At 43.4% G+C, this 17,405-nt stretch overlaps 1 protein-coding gene across 1 annotated transcript in view; it reads right to left on the bottom strand.

Annotated features, from left to right (window-relative positions):
- Positions 1-17,405, bottom strand: part of MAPK8IP3 (mitogen-activated protein kinase 8 interacting protein 3) — a gene marked incomplete at its 3' end in the record, with an annotated part of 77,830 nt that overhangs the window by 12,895 nt on the left and 47,530 nt on the right. The window contains exons 9-16 of the mRNA XM_082006801.1: positions 12,212-12,305; positions 11,082-11,234; positions 9,418-9,499; positions 7,485-7,615; positions 6,814-6,870; positions 6,130-6,300; positions 4,422-4,548; positions 1,243-1,338 (exon numbers count right to left, since the gene is read on the bottom strand). Coding sequence (XP_081862927.1) covers positions 1,243-1,338; positions 4,422-4,548; positions 6,130-6,300; positions 6,814-6,870; positions 7,485-7,615; positions 9,418-9,499; positions 11,082-11,234; positions 12,212-12,305 — 911 coding nt within the window. The remainder of the gene's footprint in view (positions 1-1,242; positions 1,339-4,421; positions 4,549-6,129; positions 6,301-6,813; positions 6,871-7,484; positions 7,616-9,417; positions 9,500-11,081; positions 11,235-12,211; positions 12,306-17,405) is intronic.

The following is a 17,405-nucleotide window of genomic DNA, read 5'->3' as shown; positions in this document are numbered from 1 at the left end:
TTAATAGTGTGACTAGCAGGTTTAAAGAAAACAAAGACAATATACCAGATGCATAACTGAAAACAGGCTTCTGAAATGTCCTCAGTTTTTCTGACTCTGGGGTTCCTAAATCATTGTAGCAAAGCAAGCAGAACATGGCCGATGTTACTAGCTTGGGGTACAGTAAGCATGACTGCTTAACCAAAATTCACAGTGACTGCTTGGCTGAGGATAAACATTCAGTGCACTCCTGTTCCCTAGTTCCCCTCCTACCCCTCGCACTCTTCTGCTTCCTCACACATTCCTTTGCCAAAAAATCAGTGTTTGATCTTAGAGAGCTGTTCAGAGAACTAATACAGCAAAAAATGAAGTCACAAAAAAAAAAAACAAACACACCTGGAAAAGGAAAAAAAAATCTGCTGGTTTAGCTCCCTACGTGACAAGTATAGAGTGAAAGAAGCACACTGCATATTTTCTGAAATCAAATTTAGCTAACCTCCTATGAGCTATTTCCAGAATGCTGGGAACAGGACTATAGAAACTAATACTGGATTTATCCAAAATCATGAAGGAAAGATGCTGAACCGAATCTTCTCCAAAGATCACGCCAAGCTTCCAGAAACAATTAACAGCATTAAGAATTTTCTTACAATTTAAACATCAGAATGACATCTAAAAATCAGCTCTGAATTAAGTTAATGACAAACTGCCTATATCAAAACAACTAGTTACAGCAGATAAATGTGTTATCTGCAGAGAGCAATTCTACTCAAAATATTCTAGTATTGACAGACACAGCTTCAAAAAAATTTGCTAGAGATAATTTTGGCCTGTTACCAGTGAATCCCGGTCAACAGTGGAATCTAAAAGAGAGTGATGAAATGCATTTTTACTTTCACTTACTTGTTTTCATGAATTTTTTTTTTTTTTTTATTACACCCTAAGGAGTCTTAGCAAAAGCCTTATACGCATAAAATGTTGCTGATATTATATAAAAGTTGTCTCAAAAAAGCATAATATGTAAGACACAAGCATGGGACCTGGCAACCAGAATCAGCCGAGAATTATGTCCTTACAGAGAGAGGTACTTTTCCCTACATACACTAGAAACCACTACTCAAAAAAAGGAAGCAGAAGATAGAATTTGGAATATATAATGTAAAAAAAATGGATTGTTGTAAAAATTGCACATTTAGCAACAAAAATTCTTTGCTTATTCCTTGCCCCATTTCTGGACTGGAATGGTATGAAGAGACAATGTACCTTCATAGTTGGGTCCTTCTCTACTAGTGGGCGACAATATACAGGCACAGGGACGTTTTTCATGCGAGTGTCTTCCTGACCACCATTGGGACTCAGCTGTGGGGGAAGGGAAAACAAAAAGACAGTGCAAAGCTGTAAATATCAGGCTACGGTAAGAAACTTGTAACCAATATGGCAGAACCAAACTTATTAACTTCACAGTTGGGCGCTGCTGAGGCTTCATCTCACATCTTGTACGAAACAGAGTCCCTACATGGATAGGAACAGCCTACCCAAGACACTGCCTCTCTCACCATGATACAGTACCCCAGTTATGGTCAACAGAGGCTATACACTGCACTGCTGACAGAGAAAGGGTTGTGAACAGATGCTCCCTGCAAAGAAGTCAGAACACTGGTGACCCCTTCCACCAGGGCCTGAAACTCATCCACTTTCGAGCCACACTGTAAGACTCTTTCCTTTCAGGTGATCTTTGACCCATTAAATGAGTCATAGGTCAACAAATGAGGCTGATGACATTTGATTTTGTGTTACTGCTGGGGAGAAGTGGGAGCAAACTGCACTGCATTTGGTTTTCAGACTAAACGATTGGTAAAGTAGAGTATAAATTAAATATCTAATGCTCAAGCCCAATTATAGCAACAAAGGAAATAAAAACAAGTACTGAGCTCTGGACAAAGAAGATTAATTACTTTTGGTTTCGGGTAGGTTCTTTCAGCACTTTCACAGAATCACAGAATAGTTTGGGTTGGAAGGGACCTTTTAAGGTCATCTAGTCCAATCCCCCCTTCAGCGAGCAGGGACTTCAACTCAAGCAGGTTGCTCAGAGCCCCGTCCAACCTGACCTGGGATGTTTCCAGAGATGGAGCATCGACCACCTCTTCGGGCAACCTGTGCCAGTGCCTCACCACCCTCACTGTGAAAAGTTCCTTCCTTTTATCTCCCCTCTTTTAGTTTAAAACCTTAACAGACCCTGCTAAAAAGTCTGTCCCCATCTTTCTTCTAAGCCCCCTTTAAGTAGTCCTGGCAGCTGCAGTAAGGTCTCCCTGGAGCCTTCTCTGCTCCAGGCTGAGCCCCGCCAGCTCTCCCAGCCTGTCCTCCCAGCAGAGCTGTTCCAGCCCTCGGAGCATTGCTGGGGCCTCCTCTGGCCCCGCTCCAGCAGGTCCATGTCTCTCCTGTGCCGAGAGAGCATGGAGAGCATGGATGCAGCACTGCAGGGGGGTCTCCCCAGAGCAGAGCAGAGGGGCAGAATCCCCTCCCTGGCCCTGCTGGCCACACGGCTTTGGGGGCAGCCCAGGACACGGTTGGCTTCTGGGCTGCGAGTGCACATTGCCAGATCATATCCAGCTTTTCACCCACCAGTACCCCCAAGTCCTTCTCCATGGGCTGCTCTCCATCCCTTCATCCCCCAGCCTGTGCTGATACCAGGGGTTGCCCTGACCCAGAGGCAGGATCCTGCCCTTGGCCTTGTTGAACCTCATGAGGTTCACACAAGACCACTCCTCGAGCTTGTCCAGGTCCCTCTGGATGGCATCCCATCCCTCAGGCGTGTCAGCCACATCACTCAGCTTGGTGTCGTCTGCAAAATTGCTGAGAGTGCCCTCTATTCCACTGTCTCTGTCATTGATGAAGATATCAAAGAGTACTGGTCCCAATTCAGACCCCTGAAGGATACCACTCTTCACTGATCTCCATCTGGACATTGAGCCATTGACCACTACCCTCCGAATGCGACCATCCAACCAATTCCTCATCCACCCAACAGTCCACCCATCAACTCCATATCTCTCCAATGTAGAGAGAAGGATGTTGTGGGGACCGTGTCAAAGGCCTTACAGAAGCCCAGCTAGACAACATCCATAGCTCCTCCCTCATCCACTGATGTGGTCACTCCATCACAGAAGGTCACTAGGTTGGTCAGGCAGGAGTTGCCCTTGGTGAAGACATGCTGGCTGTCTCAAATCACCTCCCTGTCCTCCACGTGCCTCAGCATAGGTTCTAGGAGGATCTGTTCCATCATCTTCCCAGGCACAGAGGTGAGGTCGACAGGCCAGTAGTTCCCAGGGTCCTCCTTGCTACCCTTTCTAAAAATGGGTGCAATGTTTCCCTTTTTCTAGTCTCCAAGGACTTCACCTGACTGCCACGACTTTTCAAGTATCATGGAGAGTGGCTTGCCAATTACATCAGCCAATTCTCTCACGACTCTGGGATGCATCTCCTCAGGTCCCATAGACTTATGTATGTTCAGGTTCTTCAGGTGGTCTCGAACTTTATCTTCTTTTACAGTGGGAGGGACTTTGCTCCTCCAGTCCCTGTCTTGCAGGCTATCCACTTGAGAGGTGTGGGAAGAGAGATTGTGAGTGAAGACTAAGGCAAAGAAGTCATTGAGTATCTCAGCCTTCTCCTTGTACACTTTCTTTGACCTTCCTTTTCTGGCTAACATACCTGTAGAAGTCCTTCTTATTATTCTTTGCATCCCTTGCCAAGTTCAGCTCCAACTGTTCCTTGGCCTTCCTCACCCCATCCCTACACAACTGGGCAGCACCCCTGTAGTCTTCCCAGGATACCTGTCCCTGCTTCCACTGCCTGTGCATTTCCTTCTTGACCTTTAGTTTGACCAGCAGGTCTCAACTCAGCCATGCCAGTTTCTTGCCTTCCTTTCCTGATTTCTTACACGATCTGGGGATCAAGAGCTCTTGCAGTCTATGGAAAGCATCCTTAAAGATCTGCCAGCTCTGTTCTGCTCCCTTGTTCCCAAGGGCACTTTCCCAGGGGGTCCTATTGACTAAGTCCCTGGAGAGCTGGAAGTTTGCTTGCTTAAAATTCAGGGTCCTGACTTTACTGTTTGCCTGGCACATATCCCTCAGGACTGCAAACTCCACCAGTGCATGATCACTGCAGCCCAGGCTGCCTCCAATCTTGACATCACCAATTAGCTCATTTGCGTTGTTGACCAACAAGTCCAAAGGAACGCCCCCTCCATTGACTTTGGTGGAGATACAGAAAAGATTAATTTAATGTGTGCCTACAATTATCATACAAATAAAACATGCATATGATACCTCTTAATTAAATATTTAAGGACTAAGGCTAAGGTTACCAGTGGGAGAGCTAGGTCTTCACTGGTTTCATTGTGAGGGGGCAACGTTCCCTCAGCCTGTCCAGAGAGTGGTCCCTACCTGCTTGTACTTGGCAGGGAGGCTCCAGCCGCAGGCCTGCAATCTGCCGTCATCGTTGCGCACATGCTCCCGTACCTGGCGGTACTGCTCCCGTTTCTGCTCGCGACGTGCTGAGGATGTACAGTCACTGAGGAGAGAAGCAACAGCGTTACTTCTCCATCTATGGTTAAAAACAGAAGCTGAAGGTTTAGGGAGTGTCACCATAGCAGGGGGAGGAAACACAAAGCAAACCAAATCCATCTTTGAAAACAGATGCAAGACATCAGAGAGGAAAACCTTGCTAAGGAAGCCGACACAGGCATCCCTAATCTCTAATATCCTGTTACCTGAGCTATGTGGCAGGCCAAATCATTGTCATCCCCACTTCAATGCTCCAAGAACCCCTCAGAAACAGGGAATCAATCTTCCATAAAACCTATGAATCTATGAGATTACACCAGTTTTTGCTTAGCTGTTACAATTCACTGATGTAACATCTGCATCAGGAAGGCATTTTGAGTTCTTCCCTTCTTTATTATAGTCAACTATTTATTTTTCTGTCCATTTTAAAGCTTTCTCTGCTGACAAGGAAAATATGCACTAACTGCTGTTGAAACTGCTGGTTTCAACAGAACAACTCCAGCTTTGCACTGGCAAAGGTTAAAAGAAAAATTGATCTGTGAGCTCTTAAAATCTGGTTTAATATAAACAAAGGCTGCACGAATATCAGTTCCAGCTCTCAATAGGTTTTTAAAATACCATTCCAAGCTACGCACAACATCAGCAAAAAATGATGACATATATACTTAAAACAAAAACAACCCCCTGCTAAAACAAAACACTTCCCTGCACATGCTTCCTCCCATGGGGAGAGGATGAGAGAACAAACAGCTTCTGACAGCGGTTAGTCACATCATTTAATGCACTGCTGAAAAGCACTCAGACACCACACAATGACTATGATACTGTAATCAGATAAAAAGAACAGAATAAAGGCAGTGGGTATCTATAAAACACAAATTTACCCTTCTAAAGACATTTCTCCTCTCCTGATCTAGTGCCTTTCCAACAAATCCTTCTTACTGCATAAGTTATAATACTTTACCATCATATTCTCCAAACTCCTTCCACAAAAACATACCACATATAAAACTGTATAACCCCATAATGGTGGAACACGTGCATTTTGAAGTCAAGTGAAGCACAGAAGAGTTTTCTCCCTTTATGTCAGAGGCATGAAGTATAGGGAGAAGACTCTGCAGTAGCAACACCATGGTGAAAACCAAATACTGTATCGGAAATGTGCTGTTGAGAGAACTTTTGTCTTCACCTAAACTCCTTGTCAGTAGGGTTGGGCAAGACACTCCATCCTGCTGTCCCAATGCTGCCATCACACTCCACCACAACAGCCCTACTTCATTCTATCGCACAGTCTGCAAATATGAGTGCAGAACTAGGATTGAGGCCAACTCAAGCCTACAGTGGTCCCTGCTGAGACTATCATGGTCTAAAAAGCCACGGCAGCAACATGTTTGGGAGGACAAAGTTTGCTAAGCCCATCTACATGGTAACTAATGAGTGAAAGATCAGGGAGATAAACCACAAGAGACAGAAATATATTAACATCACACGGACTTTTTTTAAAGCAGAAAACAGCTTATTTTAATAAAAAGTGCTATTTGGGAGAGCTGCAAGGGGAATCTCGCTTGGCACACAGCACGCAACTCACTCTTCGGGGAAGAACTCCAGGGTGCGGCTGCCAGAGGAAATCTGGCACATGGTGTGACTGCGACGCTGGCTGAACCCGGCTGTTGTTGGAGACTTGTAGTGGATGTTCACAGATGGGTAGGTCCTCTTTGCTGGTGGGGGACTGGAGGAAGAGCTGAACAGACGGCTGAAGCTAAGGAAGGAAAAAGACCAACAAATATGAGAAAAGATGCCTGGGGAGACTACACACCATAGATTCACAACAGGGTAAGCAAGAGGTACACAATCAGGGGCTGTAAGCCCTTCATGAAAACTGCCCTACTTCAAACACAGAAGTCTTCAGTTTGATTGACGTAAGGTGTTTTCAGCATCCACAAACAGATACCTTCTGAAAACAGCTCTTTATTAAAACTGATTGTGAGCGTATTTATTTTTCCATCCAATGGAATGGAAATCAAATCATTCTTCACAAGTATCAAAGGGTACTTGTGATCTTTTTCAGATTGTAAAACAAAACCAATGTCGATGTTCAGATCTGATTTTAATTTCACTAAGGACAAAGGAAGCCCTTGAAGGCAAAAGCGTTCAGCTAACAACAATTTTAGTTGATGTTTCATTAATGTCAGAGTCTATTAAGTTGCTGTCTAAAGTAGAAATGGCAATGCCTCCCTTTTCTGAATCTTACACAAACAACCAAAGAACTTACAACTGCCAAATGGTGGATTTCTTCTTCTCCTGGACGGATGGGTGCTCACGGGATGCTCTAAGGACAAACACAGCAGAAGCAAATTAATTTCAGCATCTCTTACCCAAGTTTCTGCCAACCAGCAGGCCATTTCCATGAAGGAAGCCATGTCAAAATTCAGAATTCATTCTAACATGTTTCAAAACACAACAGAGGAAGTGACGTGCACTGGTCTTTAACGTAAGCACACTCAACCACTTTATATTTCAATGTTGACTGAAGTGCAAGTAAGTGTGTTCAATTTGAAGTTTTATCAACTCCCTGCAACATTATCATTGTTACAGTACTAGTCTGGTAACTACACACCTTGGAATTACATTCACTTCGAACTATAGCCTTTAGAATTCATTAATTAGAAGCAATCCTATAGCTTCTCCTAACTTAATTAGCACACAAGAAACAAGCACGACAAACAACTGTCAGTGTATCCAAATACCAATGGCAACTCAAGATTTGCAGCCCAGGTTCAGGAATAAGAGAGAAAGAATTAGCTAATAGAAGAGAAGCACCTACAGTTTGGAAAACTTTCAGCACTTCTCAACCCATATCTTGGTAGAGGTTCCACTGACCGCAAGGTCAAACACGGCCAGGTTCTGTCCTAAATAGGAATGTTCACCAACACCCAGTCTCACCTGATCATCTCTGTCCACCGGACAGCCTCCTGGAGCTCCATCAACCTCTCTTTGTATTGATTGCGCTCCATCAGAACCCGGGCCATTTCCACACGGGTGAAGCGGCGGCGCTGAGCTATGGGAATGTTGTCCTGCAGGGGGGAGGAGCACTGCTTCAGCCAACAAAAGATGGAAGGGGATTGTTGTTAGTACAGGGCAAGTCAGGAGACAGAAAGACCTATCTGTTAGTTCTCCTCCTGTTCTGTTTGATTACCCCAATTTCCCCATATGAAGTGCTAATTCTAGACAAGCGAGCTCCAAACTATGGCCCACGGACCTCTGGGGTGTTCTGCAAACCCACAGAAATTAGAACTACCACCAAACTGAAAAACCCACCCAGCGACTACTGCCAGCAAGGTGCTTTGATAGTCTGCAGGAATTGTGAGAGTTGACAGCGGTCCGTTGGTCCAGAAAGTTGGAAACCAAAGTTTTAGTTCATTAGCAAATCCCATCAAAAGCAGCAGGGAGCACTACATAATGCCATCTGTCCCCTCAAAAGGACTAGGACGGAGGCGTTCTGTTAGTACACACTGATGAAGGTGTAGGGCACAAGAAACTAAAGAAAAGCCTTTTCCTCTTTGGTGACACAACTTGGCTTTCCAAGGAGGGCACATGTGGCTTAGGAGGCGACAGGAATGAGATTCTGTTTCCCTCTTTTGTGGAGTGGAAAATGAGAATGACTTAGCCAGTTGGAGAAAATACCTGCCCAAAGGGAAATCGTAAGGATTTTGGGAACTCATTACTAGGAAGTGGCACTGGCTTGTGCCTAGACTGTAGCAATTCCCAAGTGAATTGGGATGTCGCTCAGCTGATGAGTACTGCTGAGAGCTGGAACAGCACAGATTAACCAAGTCCCTCTCCAGCCTCCCTGGACTTTGAATAAACCTGTATGACCAGTCAAAACAAAAAGTGTATAAATGAAAAGGAATTTTACAGACTTTTTTTTTTTTATTTAAAAAAAAGACCTCCTGTCAGGTCAGCTTAAAAAAAAAATCCAGTCTTCTTCAGCATTTCAGAAGAACAACTTGAAAATTTTCCTATCTACCTAAGTTCTCACCAGACCAAGTTCACCCCAGTTAAGGCTAGACTTTAACTGGCTCCAATACCTTTTACAAAATAAGAACACAGTAATAGTGAAAAGAGGTGTATCTAATTCCCTGTCCTAGCAGAGTGACATTTACAAGGAAAAATCTCTGTTACTGCTTTGGTTTGCCCTTTTTTCGGCCACAGTTGGCTTTTGCTGAAAAGCCTCTACCTCAGCCAAAACAGTTTGAAAAGCTGTCACAGAAGAACAGTCCATGAGCCTTCTCTGCCTGTATCCCATAACAGGCAGTACTGGCTTATGTAAAAGAAATAATGAGAAAAACAATGCCACAAGATTGGAATTACAGAACTAATAAAAGAAGGCAGTTACTGCTGCAAAGCTGTCTGTATAACCTGGATTTCACTGCACAAATGTCCTCACTCCTTACAGCTTCACTGACAGCATGGAGACAAGCTCTTCTGGAGAAGCCTGACTATCAGAAGACCCCAAGAAAAACCACACTGCACACTAGACTGTAATTCAAAATTAGGGAGAACCAGCTAAAAAGGGAAGGTGCTGAGCAGGGCACTACTCTAGCACTGCTCTACAGAAACCACATCGTGCATGGTATTGCCACTGTGTCAGTTGCTCATCGTTGCCAAACTATGGTTTGAAAGTCACATGAAGAGGTAATCTCATGGCATCTGTCTATTAGCAATGCTCATCGGCAACAACCCACAGTTCACCAGCTTTGCCCTCATCGTTAATGAAGGTAGATCAATCTGCATCTCAGGACTCATATATATGAAGTAATATAGAGTAAGTATATAAACCCCTTTTCCCCGCAGGCATTTTAGTAATGTAATATACCAATTCTGTACAGAGATAGCTGCTTACATCCTCCACCTCCTCTTTGGGTTCTCGTCGGGCAACAATCGCTTCAGATTTCACTCTAGGAAATAGGAAGAAAGGCATCAAACCAGCAAGTGATACCATGGCCGTCCCTGAGGTGTTCTGGGAGGAGAATCATCATGGGAAGGTCTGTCTGCATGCATCACAAGGAAATGTTTTCAAACTGCAAGCTAAAGTGTACAAATTATGGTATTTCTCCCTCTCTTTTGCAGCATATTACTCTGAACAGCTTCACTGACATCACCCCATTTCGTTGGAACACTTGATGTAAGCACCAAAACACTGACCACTGGGACAGTTCAGCCAATTTCTATTTCACAGCCATAATTTATGTTCAAATGTTTGATGAGATCTTAACCATGTGAAAAACGAGCCACTATCAGCAGTGAAAATGCTGGCTTAGGTCTGCTTCTGTTTTCAACACAGTGAAAAAAGCCTCTAATGTGAAGGACAGTTTGCCATAATGGTAAACAAGAAAACACGAAATCCGTGTTAAGAAAATGCTTCAAGTAATTACCCGAGTGCTTTCAATTTCTTTAAACTCCACACCGAGGTGCAGTCGTGCAGTCCCATTTGAAATACAAGCACTTTTATTAACAGCTGAGACACTGAGGAAAAAAAATGCCATCTCCATCTCCTAAAAAGGCACACTTGCCATTTAAAAGTCCATGTCCCTACTGCATAATATATTAAGTATGTTATGTATATTATGAGACACAAAAGGGCATTTAAAAAAATCAGACCTATTTCCACCGCTTGTGAGACTACTTTCATTTCAGACATTCTGAACAACAAAGGCACCAGTCTGTGTTACTCTTAGTGATTCCGTGCTCAGATCACAGAGGCAACTTTCAAGCTTCCAGCTGCAAAATAAACACTGTCCTCTGTATTGAGATACCACAGTGCAATGTACAGCTAGTCAAAATGTAATTATGTTGCTTTGAGCCCCGTGGGGCACCTTTAGTTTTATGGATGTGAAATCATCACAGGCGTTGTGCCAGGCAGGCAGGCTTCCGTTCCTCTAGTCTGAGTGGAAAGAAAGAAGTGGGATCTCCCCAGGTGCTACCTGTGCAGGACTTTAAAACCTCTGTGCCTCTTTTTCTCACCCTTAGCATGAACAATGAAACAATTAACAATACTGGCACTTAAATATTGTTTGTGGCAATCTGTATGAGCTCTTTCATTAAATGAATGGGCATTCATTCCTCTCAGAGCTGTCTTGGCTGCTGCAAGGATCAAGCTCTTGACAAGTTTCCCTCAGAACTATTGGTTTTGAAATTACCCGTTCTTCTTTTTTCTTTTTTTCGTTTTTTTAAATTGCAGATTGAAACTCTGAATGCTCCACTCTAGGGGGCCTGGATTTGCAGTTGCTGCTGCATAATCCTAGTCCTGGAGAGGAAAATTCTGCAGGTTTTCTAAGGTTCAAGAACCCCTTTCAATCCAATAAAAACAACACTAAAAATATCTCAGCCACATACCATCAGCCTGGAAGTGGTCTGTAAGGTATCTCTGAATTCCAGTGCTAACCTCCACCATGAGGGAAATAGCATAAAACTATCAGAGGAGGTGGGTTTATCACTCATGTCCTCCCACCTCCCGGGGGCAGGGTGTGAATCACTCACCTTTTCAGCTCCTCCTCCAGCTCTTTGACTCTGGTTTCCATTTTGGCTTTGGCCTGCTTTGTTGCTTCAAGCTCTCCCTTCAGCACTTCTTGCTCTCCAGACAGCTGGTCCACCTTGGCAATCAAATCATTCTTCACAACGTTCAAAGCATTTCTTAAAGGTGTGAAAGGGACAATAAGGAAAAATGCCCAAAACCAGCAGCTGTCCATAAGAGAGACCTGAAACTAAAGTCACAGGCACTACAAGGAGAGTTGAAACAAGTGTATTTATCCAGCTATAACTCATGGAAAAGCAGATTTTGGCAAGGAGCTGCAGAAGAACACAGAAATCACCACAACTGGTCATGATGAGATTTGTCCAGTCCTCTGTCCTGACTGGCAGACCAACATCTCCTTAAGAAGATGGCAGAATACTGCAGAAAGCAGGTGTAGGGTAATCTATCACCTGCATAAGGTTCAAATCTATTTTTAACAGAATGAAGATCTGAAACATGCCTCTTAGAACTGCTGTTATCTGTAATTGTGGATAATTGTGGATGATGGTGATATAAATAAGCATTTCCAATCAGCTCCAAAATACCTTAAAATCTTTAAAGTCAGCAGCTGCCTATCACAGTAAGGTCTCCAACTCTCCCCTGGGAGTACTTTGCATTCCTCTTCCTGGCTGCTTAGCTTTAGCATCTGGTTTGCCAGCCTTTCTCAAAAAAGAAGTCCATTACATTGTCTGCTTCTCCTTTATCAACTACTAAATCTTTGAAAACTCTTCTCAACAGTAAGACAATTTTCCTTCCAAACAGAAAACCTTGCAAATAAAAACTTATACAGAGCAATATCCTCAGAGAGGCTCAGACCCACATCTAGATGCCCACTGAAGCGAATTAAAAGCTTGGCATTCATTTTAGTCAGGATAAGACCCTACCAGCACATGCCCAAGTGCCTGCAGAAAGGAAATAGTTAGGAAAGTCACTCAAAAGAGCATTGAACGAACAACAAGTATTCAAGACAACCTGTTAGATAAATGAGCAAGGCCCTGTGAGGCAGGAGTTCTGGCCAAGTCCTACTTCAAGACAACATCTCACTTATAACTAGGCAGGCAGTTCAGTTCAGTTATAACACGCAACAGTTCCTTACTTGGTCTCCAGTAGCTGTGAGTTCTCCAACAGCAGATTCCCCACTTCTTTGCCCATTCCTGAAAAGAAAGGCCAGGCAGTTTTCACCTGTTCTTCTAGAAATATGAAGCTTGTGTGGCACTGCCTGACTCATGCTTGAGGAAGAGAAAACACTTTTGTTAGGTTTCCCTAGGCTTCTGTGTCCTGCTGTGGAGAGTGGAGTGCCTCTTGCTGAAAGACCATGCAGCACAAGCAAAGACACCCATGTGTTTGGAGCCCAAATGCAGACCTAGCTTCTTATCCCAAGTTTCACAGACTCCCTTGAGAGGGTCAGAGAGGAGAGCTTCACTAATTCCAGTTAGGGGAAGTCAAGTCAGTAACTCCTGGTTCAGCCATGAGCTATTGCAACCACTTTTTATCAACACTCACATAGAAAGAAGGTAGAATTCCACGGGTTTTTCACAGAGGACAGCAGAACACTGTCCAAATTGCTGTCCAGATCTATACATCAGTGATTTTCTTTCTTTCTTGGCATAAGCCAAATTTTCAGTTTCTCAGTACAGATTTGGGATCATGGTTGTGGCTGGTTCCATGCATATGAAAGGCTTCTCATTATTAGCCTTCCACCACAGCAATTTTAACAGGACTTAAGACTGTCCATTGCTCTATCTACCTTAACAGTTTTCTCACAGATGTTTAAAATCTGAAGTCTCAATCCCATCACTTAAGACCCACACTGAAGAAAACATCTATATTGGACACACGGCACTTGCACTTGGGCGTCAACATACAACAACTAAAATATGCAAATTGGGTTGCAAGCACTTTGAAAAATCTGGGGCTGAGAGTGAAGGTTGGATTCAGTATTTCATAAAACCAAACAGAAAGGAATTTAGGGAACAAAAGCACATCTGGATTGTTTCCTGCTGCCAGGGACTTGCTGGCTCCCCAGGTCCGCTTCTGTCTTACAGTGGGGAATAGAGGCCATCTGAGACCTAAAGACAAAGAGACCTCTCCCTGTTGGGGGACAGTGCCGAGGGTTGCAGCTCATTTCTCACCACAGGTCCCAGAGCATGAAGAAGTCTCACAACCATCAGTGTTTGTGCTGTAGTGCTCCTTGTCCTGCCCTCTGAACTACCTCTTCCTTTACAGCAAAGACATCAACAGTTTTCATGATTCATTATTTGCTGATTAATTAATATTTGCAATAGAATAAAAACAACACAAACTTGAAGTAAATGAAAGTTAGAGAAACATGGTAGCATACAAGAAGTGAGAACACATCACGACACTCCAACATACAGATCCTCTTCCCACAGTTAAATGGGATGAATTTATGATGGCAAAAGCAAATTCCCAGCAAGAATGAGTAAGAAGCAGCATTTTCAAATAACTTTTGAAAAATTAGTAGACAGATAATTAATCACTTTGATGTTTCAGGCAATGTGTTCTTTGGATGCTGTGTAAAAAATATTGCAAAGAGCAAAAAAGTGAGAGACACTAACTGCAGTGTAAACTGAAGTGTGTTTTTGGTATGGTAAGGTGAATGACCTATCACCCTTTCTTCTGTGGCATGCTGTATGTTGGCTGGAAGATCAAGAAGTCATCTGTTTATTAAATTATTTTCTTACTTTTTAGTGATTCTACAAATGATCAAATAAATATTTAGCCAGTAATACATTAAAATGGCACAAGGACATTACAGGTGCTGAAGAAAAAGTTCATCCCCAGGGAAGAGTTAATCCCCAGAAAAGACTTCATCTCCAGTTCTTTTGGAATAAATCTTTTTCCCTCCCATTACTGGGTCATCTATCCCTCTCTGCAGCTGTTTTGGGGAGAGAAAGGAACTCTGAAGAGGGTAAGCTATCATGCCAGAACTAAAAGCCATACAGCATCTCAACCATCAGTATCCTCACCACAGCTTCTATCTTATTTGTGTGTGACACAGTCACAGCCCAATGCTTTAACCAGCAAGAGGTCTGAAGGGCTAGTCTTGCAACAAAGAAATGGATGAAGCCATCCCAGAGCCATAGAACGGACACTATGAGAAAACATCATGCAGGCTGTAATGGGAAAGACTGGCCCATGGGGAAAAAAAAAAAAACAACCCCGCTGTGGAGTGACTAAAAGGAGATCTCTTCACCTTGTTGTGGCACGGAGCAAAGGGAAGAGAGGTCTGGGCAGAGTCCTGTCTAACAGAGCCCATCCTACACTGCCTGCCTCCCACTGCCAGGCAAATAGTGTGAAGCATCAAAGTGGATAGTCAACTACAAGAAACAGGAGAATCCCCAAATCACCACTACTGACAGCTGCGTCCTGCTTCTTGGAGAGGTGATACCACCATCACAAAAAACAAACCAAGGTAATGCAAGACATGGAGGGATGCTGAGTGAATGAAAGAACTTAAGAAAAAATGCACATTAAAAAAAAGAAAAAAGAAAGAAAAAAGAAAAAAAGAAAAAAGGCCTTCGCCTTACCAAAGAAATCATCCCGTACTATGAGAGCCATCCCATACGAGAAAGGGAACAGAAAGATATGGGGACAAAGGGGAAGAAAGGAAGAGAAAAAAGCAGCCATTAAGTACCAATCTGTAAATAGCAAACAGAGCAGCTCATTAGCATGTGTACATCTGTGTGGTGCCAGTATGTGTGATGCTCAGTAGTAACTAATGTACACCTTGTTCTGCTGCAGCCTGGCCTAACAGGGATTTACGCCTAAGATGTCAGGACAAGCTCCAGATGAGCTCATCTGTTTCTTCGATCTTCATCATTTCCCCCAGATTACATGTCTTTGGGTTTCCCATCCCCACAACAAAGGTAGCTCAACAGACATTATGAATAGGGTGAGGGAAGGACAGGGACAGGAGGAAAAACAAAAGGGGGTTGGACATCAAAGCACTCATCTGGTCTTTTTGCACACGCCTAAATCCACCTCCACACTGCAACAAACTCCAACTCGACTTCAGAGGGAGGTTGTCTGAGAAAGGACCACAAAAAAGTGGCTTAAAGTAAAAAAAAGTTTGAACTAAAAGAAAGGACGAAGCCATCCCTTTTGTAACCTCACAGAGTCAACACCAAGAGGTGCCGGGCAAAGGAACGTGACGGAGCTCATCGCCGCACAGCATTATGCTATCACGTCTGTGTAAGTCACCTGCCTTTTCTACAGGGAAAACTTCATTCAATTTGCACTGAAATCAAGAGAGATCCCCTTGACTTCATCTGAAATTGCATCAGAACCCAAGTGCATTTTATGGAAAGGTGCAAAGCCTCTGATGACAGAGCGTGGCCCTAAGGCAGTAAGTCTCCTTCACCAAAACAAAAGACAGAGCTATCACTTAAACTCCTGCCACAAAGGCAAAGCTTCAGTGAAAGACAGAGGCTTTGCCACTCTAATCCATTAAGAAAGCGTCTTTCAGGTCACTACAGCTGTTCCAGAAGAGGGCCAGTATGCATCAACTAACCCACAGTGGCCATCATGCACACAGCGGGATTCCTTACAGCGTGGTTCGCTGAGAGGAGAGTGGGAACCTAACTCAGTCCTGTGCCCACCCGAGCTCGGCTCTAAGCACAGCACCCGTCCTGGCAGTAATAAAAGCATTTTGAGCCCCAAGACCTTGAGTGACAGGCCAGTGTAACACAGTGGAGCAAACCTGAAGAAAGCCACACAAGAAAAGCTTATTGAAACACAGCAGGCGTGTGAGCACAGAGCGGGGATGTCCTGCTGCCCAGGGACCCACCAGTGCAAGGCAACCAAGCGAAACGAACGTGGGAGAAGTCCGCAAAGCCAACCGTGTTTGGACAAGAGCAGGGGAGTATCACATGTGTATACCACAGCATTCGACCTCAACAAGTAAAAAAAAAACAAGAAAGGAAACTGAGCAGAGGAGATACACACCTGAGAACTCCCCTATGGGCCATGTCCAGCGAAGCACAGAGAGACAAGGGAAAAAAAGGAAGTGAAAAAAGGATCAATCAGTGACTGAAACCAACAAAATAAAAATTTTGTTCAAAAAAAATTAACAATGATTCAGCCATTTCAATGTCAAAAGGCATGAAATAGTAAGGACAGGACCTGCCATGACTGTAGATGGCATGACTCTACATACACGACATAAAAAAATCAAGGGAAGGTAACCCGTGGTACAACTGCAACCACATGCCTCAGCTATCCCCAGTTTTCCAGACATGAATCTCAGGCAATCACATCTTCCTGGACTGGATAAACCTTTATTTTCTCTTTATTTCCTCTTTATTTAGTCATGTACCACTAAATGCAGAACAGATAGTTCCTACTGCCTTCCCATTTCCCCTCCCCTTGTGATTTTAGCAGCTAGATCTTCCAATAATAAATGTGTTCTTCAATGATACTTCAGCTTGCAAAAGACAATTAGTTGCATTCAAAAACTTTTTCTTTTCTTTTTTACAGTGCAGTGCTAGGACTCAGTTTGATAATCCCATTTCAGTTTCTGTACAAAAACATGTACATAAACTTACCACTAATATGGTTGAATTTCTGTCTTCACCACAAAAACCCTGTTATTTGAAGGAAGGTTTTAATCTCCAAAGCAAACACAGTTGCGCATCCTAAAACTGAAAGGAAGGACCTGCCCATAGCACACAACCAAACTGCTAGTGCTCCTTCGTGTCCAGAAACTCTTGGGATAGTGAAGAGAAGGAAGGGGGACATGCAAGAAGGGGGACCCTACCCAGGGTTGGGAGGCAAGAACCTGTGATTAACAAGTGAATGCACAGTAAAACAGCCAACTAGTGGTCCTAAGGGTGTAGTGAGAAAAAAGAGAATTTGGTCTACAATTACCACTAGTAAGTAATTGTTCTCATTCCATGTTTTTCTCCAGAATACTTCTTATATAAGCTCATGTATGTAAAGCAGTAGTAGAGGCAGGGGGGAAACCCACATATTTTATTTATTATTTTATATTCAAAAATTTCAGTGAAGAGTGCCAATTTTGTACCAAGAGATGTTGGCCACTTTGCAGATATCCAGAAGGAATGAGTAAGATTTTCCACTCAAGAAACACATTTGCCTGCCAGCTACTGCTCAAGGACAATTTCTGTGAGATCCTTCTATTTTAAAATCTCTTTAATGAGATTTATCTTTCTTTAAGAAACTGAGTCCAAAAGGAGAGAATATTCTTTGACTGCCAAGTTTTGAAAGAGACTAGAGGAAGTATTCAAATTTCACTTAGGTGGGGTAAA

The sequence above is a fragment of the Phaethon aethereus genome, assembly GCF_964289735.1.
Source record: "Phaethon aethereus genome assembly, chromosome: 15".
Lineage (NCBI taxonomy): Eukaryota > Metazoa > Chordata > Aves > Phaethontiformes > Phaethontidae > Phaethon > Phaethon aethereus.
Note: the sequence above shows the minus strand (reverse complement) of the source record. Positions and strands in the feature narration are given on the sequence as shown.